This window comes from Lichenostomus cassidix, chromosome 2 (genome assembly GCF_008360975.1).
Source record: "Lichenostomus cassidix isolate B80296 chromosome 2, HeHo_3.0, whole genome shotgun sequence".
NCBI classification, from domain to species: Eukaryota; Metazoa; Chordata; class Aves; order Passeriformes; family Meliphagidae; genus Lichenostomus; species Lichenostomus cassidix.
The window spans coordinates 119,215,819-119,228,048 of NC_139482.1; the positions used below are offsets into that span (position 1 = coordinate 119,215,819).

Consider the following 12,230-nt stretch of genomic DNA (forward strand, 5'->3'; position numbering starts at 1 on the left):
GAAAATAAAAAAACACAAAAGACCTCTTTCAGGTGGACAGTTTGGTTATGGTTTGAAGACCCCCTGATTTTAGTCTTAATAAAAATCAAATGAATTTATCTTAATGAAGACAGAGCTTAAAAGTACCAGGTTCTTGTTTAGTGTAAAGACTTATCCAAACCCTGCAATTTTTAACACAAGCACTTTACAAATAAATACAAACAACTTGTATTCCAGATAAGCTTTAAAACTTTTACTGATTTTCTTTTTTCTTTAGTCTATTTTCTGTTAAAATCTGTCCAAGATATGCCACAGGCTCAGGATTAAGAAATAATAAAAAAAAAATCAACAACTACACAAAAAAAAATCCAATTCAATCCCCTTTCAACTTACAAAAACGTGCCTCATAGGGCCCATAAAATCCATGTAATTACCTGCTGCAGGATCTGTAACTGCTTGACTGGTGATGCCAGATGGTGGTTCTTGAAGCTGGTATGTTGCATTTGTGGAGGGTGTCGTAGGGCTGGTGTTGCTGTTTGTCATGTAATGTGAAGGATATGGTGAGCTATTATAATACTGTGCATATTGGCCCTGGCCAAAACTGGGATAAGAGGGATATTCCTGCAAGACAAAAAAGCAACTGAATAGTTCATCAAAGTTTTGCTACTTTTTGGTATAAATTCCAAAATATAACTACAAACACATGTCAGGCTTTGAGCACGTATGCTTCCTGGACTGGATGCTGTAGGACCTAAAACTGCAAGGCAGTAAAATGAAATCTAAATTACACATAATTTAGAATGTTTTCTCATACAAGTCGTTTATCAGACACACTGCTGAAGATGTGTGAATAAGAACTTCAACCTCAGACAATTATTTCTAGTACTGAGAGATGACAGATTGAAGAAAAACATTTATTAATTTTACTTTAACTTGAAAGGACGGTAATTTATTCCAATAAGCTATTTAAGGGCTATATTTTTTCAGTGGATGAGAATTCTAAGTTTGCCAAACTTTACTGAACTCCTATTTACAAATTTACCTGCTGTGAACTATTAAATCCAGTAGAATTTGTGAGCGAATTATTTCCTGTATATATTCCTGATGATGTTGTAAAACTGCTGCCTGAAATGAAATGAAAAGTTATGTGAATTACTAAAACAAAGTATTGGAAAATAACTTCCATCACACAATTATATCATAATATTATGGTATATTCATAATATTTCCCATATGTTGATTGATTCAGCTCTATAACATGTTAATATAAGGAAAGTGATAATTCATAGTCCTTACACTCTGTGTTTCATTACTGCAAAAAGAAAAAACCTTGAAATTTAGACAGGAATTTTCAACCCATGTCAGCACTGATTGAAAAAGGCTATAGCACCCCTCTGAATAATACCCAACACTGTGGAATAATGAAGGTTTATTTACTCTTTTTTGTGAACAGTAAGGGCAAGCCTTGTCCTGAGAGCCACCATCTCCCCTCACGAAAGCCCTGTGGTTCTGTTTCTCCTCCCACCTTTTTGCACTTTGTCCCTTCCCCTCCCTGAGCCCCAGCCCCTCACAGGAGCAGCAAAAGCCGTAACTCCGTGCTCCAAACAGCTCAGCCCGACTGCAAAGCCATTAGGACTCACTAATCGATCATACACAGCCTTGGGCTGCAAACGTCTTTTCATAGAGTGTACTAGGCATGACATGAGAGAAAAAAAGTACCTCTCTGAGAAGGGAGACCCAAGATTGAATTTAGCCCAGAGACTGAATTACTGCCTTCATCTCCCTCCTCCAGCTTTCATGAGCCACCAAAAATAGACAGATGGGGCTCTTGTTTAATACCCAACCTTGAGAAGCTGTTCCACTAAAAGGGCAGCAGCCCCCTTTCAGCTGTCTTGCCCTTGCTGGTTATAACCCAGGAGTGACACAGCCACCAGCTGAGACATATGGATGCTCAGGGTGAAGCCACATAAGCCACCACAAAGTCTGTAATGAGGCAACCTATTGAACTCATCCAGCAGCAGAGCACCAGTCAGCCCAGGTTATTAAAGTGTGCAGGTTGTTTAGTCTCCCTCACCACTGAAAACTGCCTCAGTGCAAAAATATACAGAGACCTTGGGAGCAAAAGCTTGCAGGTGTGCAAAGGAGACAAGAAGGGATGAAAATCAACAGGCAGCCAGGCCTACAGATGCACCAATCCTCTGATGTACCCCTCAAAATTCAATTAACAACCACATCCAAAAAGAGGTTACTCATTGGGAAAAGGGACATTTCTTGCAACTCCAAAGAGGACAGAATACAAGCTGGAATCCATACTGAGTAAAACCCCTGGAGGACATTTGTGAGCTATTTACTTTTCTTAAACAAAAATCCACCAAACCAATAGGTATTGTAGTTATGAGAAGTCAGAAGGAAAAATATTTAAATGCTTTGACTGCAAAAGTTACCAAAATAACATACAAGTTAAGCCTCAGAGAAGGAGATGTGAAGTCTAAGAGCAGTGGGAGTAAAGGATGAAGCTCAAACTTAATGTATGAAATTACTGTAAACATTTCTCTTGTATCTTCTACTGGTGCAAAATCTCTGATTGTTGATAGATGCTACTAATCCTGCGAACTAAAATCAGATTACTTCAGCAGAAGAGTTGACATCCAAGTTTAGCAGATAGTACAGATAAACAGTACTAATGAGAAAAACATGTTTTAAATTTAATTTAAAATTGGAAAACAGATGTTATTTTTTTATTGTAACAAACCTGAAAGCCAAAATACAGCTGAAAAATATTTTAAAGTGCAAAACTTTGAAATGATATTTTATTTCTAATAGTGCTCTGTCTGGAAGAATGTAAGTCACTGTGTCTCCTGTTATTTCTGTAGGATTTTTTGAGTGGTGCAGTAATACACTCAAACACTGGTTTTAGAGGTGCACAGTTTGAGCCACTCTAAAAAGATATAAAAGGCCTCTCATAAGTAGAAAAAAACCCCAGACTTTCAGGAATACATTATCTTTCCTCAGAAAGTTTGGCAAATAATTTGCAAAAGCAAATGAGAAAAGTAATTACATGCCAGCCAGCATCTCTCCCTCTCAGACAAAGACACACACACACGCTCGCACGCAGATCTTTCTCTTTCATCTCATGGTCAGCACTGGCTCCTATGGAGGAGGGGTAGGGGTCTCCTAGACCGTAACAAACATGAAGCAGGTTTCTCAGAAACAGCTCCGTGGGCCACCCAGAACTAGGGGCCTGAAGTTGTTTTTAAAGTACTCATGATTTTGCAAATTGTTTTTCAAATATTCAGCCATAACATGGCATAGAGCCGCTATCCTGCTTTAGCTGAACAAACACAAAAATAAGAATTGCTACAAAATGCACGAGATTTACTGCCCTAAGTTGGCTGGCTACATAGCTTTAAAATGTGATAAAAGCTGTAAATTGCAGGTCAAAGGTCTATTTTGCAAAGAGCTCTGACCCACATTAAAGCTGGGAATCCCAGTCAGCATCGGAAGGCAGCCGGACCCTGCTGGGACTGGGGCGCGCTCCAGGCGCGGGGCTCGCCCTGTGCCGCCGCAGGCAGGGGATGAGGTCCTCCCCCGTGCATTGGCCACAGGAGCCCATTTGCTTTCCTAGCCCAGTCTCCTCGCCACGGGCTACGTCCATCATCAGGGTACAATGTATGTGGCAGAAGTTTAGTGCAGCTCTCTTGGGAAAGACTTAGACGGCCAGATGGGCTATTTAAACTCAAGGTTTCTTCCGTTTGCTTACAGTGTTTAAAAATCCTTGGCAAACTCCCCCTTGTTGTCCTAGTAACTGCTTAGCCATCCAGCACAATATTTTTATACTGTATAATAATAACCAAATACCTTAACGTTTACTTTTTTATGGTTGAATTCCCAAACCAATTGGATAGTTATTCTCAATCATCACAGTCTTGGTAACTAAAACAATGCTGGTGCTCATCACAGGTCTAGCACACTTCCAGAGGCACAGTACTTGGGTGCAGGGTAAAAGCCATGCTTTTGTCACAATCAAATGAGACTCAAATAAGACAGTTGCAAATGGAGTTCTTTCCTTGCTGTTTCCCCCAGCCCTTCTCTACTCCATTTATCCTCACAGAGCAATCCCTATAACTCTGCCAATATAGGAACAACGGCCCATTCCCACAGCCATTAGTCATGTAAGTGGTCTTTCAACATCTATGAAGCAACTTATATGAAAAACAGCTTAAGGAACACACTCGTAAAATAAAGTAAGGGGGGCGGAGGGGGGCGGGGAGATGGGTGGCAGAACTGCCTGAGTTCTCTTCCCACCTTCTCCCCTATGCACCTTCCCTTACAGAGATTATAAATCTGTAACAAACAAAAAATCCAATTACCAGAATAAACTTAGCAAGGAGTCACAGGCAGCAACTCTCCTTATAATTTTCATAAGTTGGCAGCCTCTCCCTCCGCTATTGTTTGGTGACTAATGACGCTGTAATTTTAGCAGGGTCAGGAAAAGCACTGTGTTTAATTGGCTGCACACGCACTGTGAGATAGCATCCCTACATTGCAGGGAGACATTCATCCCAGGGAGAGGAACCAGAGTTAACTCCAAAGCTTTCGAGCACGAGGTAACCCCAGTCAGGGAACACGAGTACGACAACTGCAAGGCTGCTAGGAAATCCCCTTTACCACAGGCAAGAATGCCAGCAGGGCCCCGAGTGCTGTCATGTAACGCTTGGTTGTGAAGGAGGTTGTGGGATCCATTATCTCCATTTAGCAGCTCAGCAGCTGCACGCAGGAGATGAAGAACAGCTCTCGCAGGCTATGACAAGGCTGAGGCTGCAGCCTGCCCATATACTGCTAGAGGGGAAAGGGAGAATAAACTCATTTTCCTCTCTGGAGGTTTCTGCACAAACAACTGAACAGCAGCAGCACTAACCCCATCTTCTGTCAGGAGAATCAATTTTGTCTTTAAATAATAGCTGAAATTATGAATAGGTTCTCCTTCCAAAATTAAATGAGGAAAGGGAAACAAATGTTCCTGTTTATTTTTAACAGCTGTTCAATCAAAAGGAAGAATTAAGACAATTTAGAGTTGTTTGAAACACAAAAGTTAGACTAATGAAAATATTACAAAGATATATATTCTCATGTATAGTATAGACATATATTGTCAATTATTTAATTGCAAGAAATACCCATTTAGCAACATGATTATTTTCTGCTTATCAACAACACCAATTCTTTCATTTGAAATATTCTCCTTATGTCCATTCTTGTGGTCTCTAAGGTTTCTGTGGAAGACCAGTCCTTCCCTCACCCAGACATCGTGCTGTTTATGAGCACAACATAAAGGACGTGCACGCCACAGGGACTCTCCAACTCTGACCTGTGGCTCTTCTGCCAAGCCAGACTGTCGGTGATCCATTGACTTTCACAGGTGGGCAGCTCTCAGCCCAAGAACAGCAGAGCTGGAGGAGAATCCAGGCTCAGATCCCCTCCTCCTGAAGCCCTGCAGTCAATTCCATCATTAAATCAATGCTTCTGATAATTTTCTTATTAGAGCTTCACAACTGGGTCATCTTTAATGTATTTATTTTTGCAGAATAGTTTTAGATCCTTGCCTCTCAATGTATACAGCTGAAATGCTTTCCCAGATCTTGCTGTCCCATCTCTTGACAATTGTCACCCTTCGCTGAGCTTGACAATTCTGATCTTATACACATTTTGCATGTAGCAGAAAACAAAGCAATACCCTTTATGACAGACTTTGTGCACTCCATTGACAGAGTCCTAGCTTTGCACTACTGATGCCAGCATTCACTTACTCTTAAAATTTTCCAGTGAGCACTCTCTGCGTTATCCTGTGCTGCTCCCTCTTTCCTCCCTCTATCAAATGAGTTTCCCATAGACATCTGCAAAACTACTTCATGGTCCTGCCTAAAATCCCTTTTTATGAACATCCCTCTGTCTTGTATCTTACAAAAAACACCTTTAGAGTTGTTATATAACCAATATGGGGTGCCAACTGTTTATTATATATAAACAGTGTCAGCTTTATTGTTATATTAGGCTCTTCTAGCCTGTGTGTTTTATTTTAGCCTCCAGCTTCTGTTGGGACTATATTTTTATTTGCCTGTAGAAGCTACCACAACAGGATCCCAGTATATGACTGTGGCATGAAGGCACTACTTCAATAGAAATTATAGGCAGCACAGACACGATTTTTGAATAACACTATGTCCTAGTGACTGCAAATTATCAGTTCCTTAAAAGCTGAAATGTTGGTCCAGAAGTTCATTGTAGCTGCTGCTGGCAAGTATTTTGAGCTCTCTCCTACAGAGAAGTAGGATTTTTTTCGGGGAGGAGGTGGGTGTGGAGGTGTGTTTGTTGTCTGAGTTTTTGTGTGTAGCTGTCTGCAGAAAGCAAAACCAGTAATATGGTTATGGTTATATTTACTCTGATGAGGTGAAGATCATCACTCTTCAGCATGTAGATGAAAATTCACGTGCTACTCTGGTCCTATCCCTCTTACTTGTCAGAGCACACTATAAATCAGCAATATGTCAGATGTTAGATGGCCACTTTTGCCCTATGGAGCTACTCAACACACAGTTCAACAGGGGATAAAAAAAAATTAACAAAAAAAAGTATCTCTTGTGTCTGAGCAAAGGACTGAATTAATAAACCCCTAAAGCTGTGGAACAAAAGCAAAACTTCATTCATTTAGTCTATGAAAGCACTTCTGCCACAAGACATTTCATGGAGTGTTTACTTGATGGCACAGAGTTGAAACTAAGCTTGATAATAAATAAAGGTGCTAAACTTATAAAAAAATGTGGTCCATTTCCGTGACTGATCACTTATTTCAACAATACTAAAATCTGTAACACACCTGATTTCTACTGCCAAATTCAGGGGTGAAAAGGCCTGCAGCAGACATCCCAAATTAGCTATTTCTGGTAAACTAAAATATCTGTTAAGTGGTGAAAAATCCAGAACCAGGCACACCAGTGACTTCTCAATATAGAAAATGGAAAAGGAATTGGGAGAACAAGGTGGAAAGGCACTAAGTAAACTAAACAGGCAAGTAAGGCTACAAAATATAATTGATAATAATAGCCTGCACATACAAAGACTTAGAGCTTTTAAATAGACTTCAAAGAAACTGACTTCAATCATTACTTAGCTACCTCCACAGCTGCAGTAGGTATTTTTATCTTCTTCTCCCTCCTCGAACACGCTCAGGTGTCAAATTATATTTGGCACTTCCTAAATTCATAATCCTGTCACGTTTTCCAGGACTAGCTTTGTCTCATTCATTATTTGCTGAACTATTGCATTTCAGAGATGCATTTTTACTGTAATAACACTGGAACACTTCACTATTTAAAATTTAATGAAGTAAGGGATCTTCCAAACTGCTGAGAGCTGGCCTGTTGCTCTCTCAGCAAAGGCAATCATCATTTCATCTCCAGCTGCAATAAAATCAGAGGTAAGTGTTCAAGCAAACATTCATTTTTATTCTAGGAATATAAAGAAATAAGGAGGAAAAAAACCCACCATAGCATTAGCTATATCTAATTAATGGTAATATCTGTTCATACAGACCTTGCATCTGGTAGCTATAGGGAGCCTGTCCAGGTTGAGGTGTGCTAAAGCTGGCACCGTAGCTTAGAAATCCTGTCTGTCCAGGTGACTGTGACTGTGCCAATCCTCCTTCTGTCTTGATGCCTGCCCACAATGCACCTAAATCAGTTAGTGACAGCAAATCTATTTGTTCATATTCAAACAGGGATGGAAAATAAAATCACTTAATTAACAGCAATTTTAACATACATCTACTATTGCCTGAGAGAACAAATATTGAGAGCACACACAAATGAATAGGGTAAGGGCAGTCTAAAAGCACACGGAAAACTGAAGTTCACCAGGGAGAGGTTAAATTCAAAACTGTGTTTCCAATAACTGCAAAAGAAATTTATACATGAACAGGAAGTTGCATTATTCCTTTTTTCCTTTCCTGCCAGAGGCAAACTTTTCCATACATTCATGACATTACACAGAGGTAGATTAGCAACTTTATATGATTTTAATGAAGCATAGCATAGCCAAGCTCTCCTGCCATCTACCCATTAACAACATAACTGAGATTTGCATTGTATAGTACTCCTACATGAAAAATACACAGCTCCAAGAGCAATGGTTTTTTAAGGAATTAGAAGTGGATAAAGAGAACTAGCAGTATTAAGTGTAATGATGATTTTTCAAAGGTAATTAAACACTAATTCAGTTTTTAACAAATAAACATCTAACAGGAACTATTCCTGAAGCAATCTCTTGGGCTGGGAAAAACATAGCAGAGAATCATCAATCTGCACTGATGGCCCATTACATACCACACTACTCTCTCATTTCTAAATTTAGTAATAAGAGAGTCCAAAGTCTGATCAATGAATGACTTGCTGCCCAATTTCAGTGACTCTTCCCTCAATTTGTAAGGCAGCAAGCAAGCAAATATCACCAAGCAAAATACTGAGGAAATGCACACAATTCAGCCTCTATTTCTCAGTTTTAATCATAAGGTTGTTCCAACATGAACTACCATTTAAAAATAATTATAGTCAAAGTAATGGAAAAGTGATACAATATACTTAGATTTCTCTGTGGCATTCAGTGATACCTCATTGTTCAGAAATCAACAATATTTGAACTGAATTAACTAAGTGTGAATTAGTAACATTCCTTTGAAAATTACTGTTTATCAAAGTCCATTTCCTGGATGGATTTTTCTTTAGACAGTATTCAATGTTTGAAGGTAGGAGAGGGCTCAGAAGTTACTGTGTTTGCAAAACTTCAATATTTCCCTATATACAAATGGCAGCATGTTTTCAGTCATCTAAATAATTATTTTTCAACTGCTGTCATTAATTACCCTTAATTCCTTCTGCCAGACCTGCTAACTGGTAGACTAACTCTGTTTGCTTGTTTTTCCCTGATGCTTACTTGCTTCTTCTGTTTCATGTTACAATTAAGCAGTTTGAATGATGAACCTTGACACCTCATTTCCAAGGGATGAAATGATGCTATGGATGATTTGGTATCAACAATCCCTACTTGTTGTCTGCTTAAGGACTTCTGAAATGCTGATTAAATATGGCTTAGAGAAAGTTTAACTAAATCAAGCATTAAATTTCTAGTCTAAATTTCCTTTAACAGCCTGATCCAACTCTCCATCTCAGACCAAGCAGGAGGAGATGATAAAAAGCAGCAGTAGGAGGATGCCACTCGAGTGAAGACAACTTGGCACTGATGTGCCCTTTTGCAAACCTTCATGCTATGAAGAGCCTTTCATCTCCTGGGACTTACTCTCACACTTGCTCTCACCCAGAAAGCCTTCACTCATCAAACCTTGATGCTCCCTTCTCCCAAGCCTAATGTACTCAAGGAAGTGGGAAGGGACAGTGACACAAGGGGACTGCCAGGATCTGGAAAGTAAAGAAGTTGGTAAGCAAAGCCTTTGCTAGATGCTGGCGCTGGAGCAGGCAGGAGGAAAGAGCTTCAGGAAATTCTCCAGCCTCCTCAAGGGCTTTGCAGATGAAGCAGAGCCAGGAGGCCCTGGGCAGCAGCTGTCAATGGCATTCCCCTCCACCCCCCTTCCTGCCTGCATGGCTGCACGGCTGTGGAGGTGGGGAACTGGAAAAATGAAGAGGCTAGAGGTGCAGTTGAGACAGCACCTTCCCAAACTCTACTCTAGAGAGAAAACTTGAGGGAGGCTGATACAGGAACTCATGAATACTCTTCCAGTAGACCCAGAGTAAGGAAAAAAAAGAAAGAGGTCTCCCTCTCAACTCAGTTTTTCCTTTCACATATGCATAAGTCTTCTCCCTTTATACTGCTGTAAGACCTCTGCCTGGGTGAAAGAAAGGCAAGACAGAGGGTACATGGGGTCTAAGGTGCAGATCAAAGGACAGAATTTTGGCTCCAAGCAAGGCTTCAGTTCTTGCCTGTTGCAAATGAGTGTCCTAATGCTCCCCACCTAATTTCATTTGGGAGCACAGATTATATGGCATGCTTTAGTTATGCAAAAATATATGTTAGGTTCTCCAAACTTTTTAAGAGTTATTTGCCTTAAAAATTACTCCTATAAAGTACATCAGCGAGGAGCACCTTAGCACCAGCCACAAGGCATTGTCTGAAAAGAGCAAAACACATAAAAATCCTCTTGGCTTAGGATTTCAGTGGTCAAAAGCAGCTCTGCGATGTAAAACATTGCAAATTTATCTGAAGTCCTAGGCATGGGGGATGGTCTAGGCAAAAAACCAAACCAAAACAAAAGAGCAGGCAGGCATGTTAACCCCCACAAGCAGTTGCCAAGTAAAGCAACTCTCAATTACAGCTCCGACGACAGTGAGACAGCTAAACTCAAGTAGTGAAATCAAGGCCTGGCTGAAGTCAGTGGGAATTTTGGAGTTGACTTCAGTGAGGTCAGGATTTCATCCAGAGGAACCAAGCAAAAAACAAAAAAGTCACTGTTTGGGCTGCCCGAGCCTTGCAGTCAGCCAAGTATGAACACGAGGTGTCCGCAGGAGAAACAGGTCAAGAAAAGCAGGGTGGGGAAAAGGGTTGTCTGTTATCACCCCACCTGATCCAGATGGAATTAGCAGACAAGCTCTCATCAGTAGCAGGAGTTCTTGTATGTGTGTGTGTGTGTCTAAGACTCCCCATCTCATAGTGTGAGTTTAAAATACGTGGTTTCAAACTGAAACATCCAATTTATACTTAGAACCCTATTTTAAAGTAAGGGGAAATAATAATGTATTTCTTTTACCTACTGTTCACCATAAACTGCTGTAGGATATACTTGAGATCCAGTGGATTTCAACTTGCAAACTTCAAGATGAAAGATTCATCAGTTTTGCACTAAAAACTTTTAACAATTTTAAAGTGAATAGCTTGTATGGTGAGTTCTGTCCTTTTGGTATAAAACTTACATTATCTGAATGTATCTTTACAAAATTTACTGCTCAAAGCATGTGGATTGTATATTTTTAATATATTCCCCCAGAGGAATATAAGACCTATTTTCTAATAATGCATCTTCGCTGCTGCACTGCTATGTGGTCTGCCAGCAGACAGTCTGGCAGGAAAATGGTCTCACCCACAGCAGCTTGCTTTTAAATTAAATTTTTTTGGAAATATTTGCTACTTAGTACTATCTCCTTCATCAGGCAGACAGAGCTTTAGTGGCAATTTACCTCAATTTTCACCTCCAGGGAGTTTTAAAACATTGGAAAGTGAGATTTTTTTCAGGGAGGTATTTTTGAATCAGGTTTTTTTTTTTTTTTTTTTGCCTGCTGAAAATCAGCACAGCCTCCCAAATTCATCTGGGTTCCAGTAATGTATATGAGCTGAAATTCAGACCCTTACATCCCGATGTAACCTCGTGCACTGCTGGGGAGCAGAGCCCTCAGCAAGTCACCAGGGGCTGGGTCTGTGTAAAGGGAGCCCTGAGTTCCCTCTTCCCATTTCAGTGCTGTACTTTTGATATCACCAACCAAAAGCTAATGAACTTCTCCACCTGATCCCAAAATGGGTTAATCTTCTTGAGTACCTTTTTAGCTCTTTAGTACATAAATTAAACATCACTCATTCCAAGGTGGGAAAATTAGCAGTCTTCCACAAGAAATGCTCTAGAGCACAGCTGTCCCACTAAGTACTAACCCAAGGGTCACATAATCTTGATCTAAAAAACATTTACCTCAGGAATAAAAGAACATGGATATGATTTCTTACCATATGAAGGAATTCCATAGGGTTGGCCGGGCTGGGGGTAAGTGGCATAGGCTGTAGCTTGTTGCATTCCTGTTGTAAACTGTGTCTGCCCATATGCAGCCATTGTTTGTGAAGAAGGGGTAGGAAGAATATGTGGGTAGGGTCTGCTATTGATTACAAACGACAGAAAATAGGACAGACACTGCATAAGACAGACATGCGTATACTTATTTTTAGCCTTACTATAATCCTGCTACTTCATTAACACATAATCATAGGCTGCGCTAGACAGCAGAAACATTAAGAGACAAAACAATAAGAAATCAATAATAAAAGAATAAGTGAAATAAGAATTTTACAAATATTTTCCAAATACATTCTTAGCATTTAAAATTACAAAAAATTTCCCTAGGAGCTGCTGCGGTTTAAATTATGGCTTAACAGATGGACTCAATTATTATTTTAAATGAGGTTAAAATCTGCCTATTCCAGTCATT

General features: G+C 40.0%; 1 protein-coding gene across 9 annotated transcripts in view; it reads right to left on the bottom strand.

The window, feature by feature from the left end:
- The window catches only part of EYA1 (EYA transcriptional coactivator and phosphatase 1), a 148,913-nt gene that overhangs the window by 57,525 nt on the left and 79,158 nt on the right, over positions 1 to 12,230 (bottom strand). For 5 of the 9 annotated variants that reach the window (XM_085053023.1, XM_085053020.1, XM_085053028.1 and 2 more), the window contains 4 exons: positions 11,755 to 11,900; positions 7,570 to 7,707; positions 1,022 to 1,104; positions 414 to 600 (listed from right to left, as the gene is read on the bottom strand). In XM_085053023.1, the coding sequence (XP_084909149.1) occupies positions 414 to 600; positions 1,022 to 1,104; positions 7,570 to 7,707; positions 11,755 to 11,900 (554 nt within the window). The remainder of the gene's footprint in view (positions 1 to 413; positions 601 to 1,021; positions 1,105 to 7,569; positions 7,708 to 11,754; positions 11,901 to 12,230) is intronic. The other 4 variants (XM_085053024.1, XM_085053022.1, XM_085053025.1 and 1 more) reach the window with 3 other exon arrangements.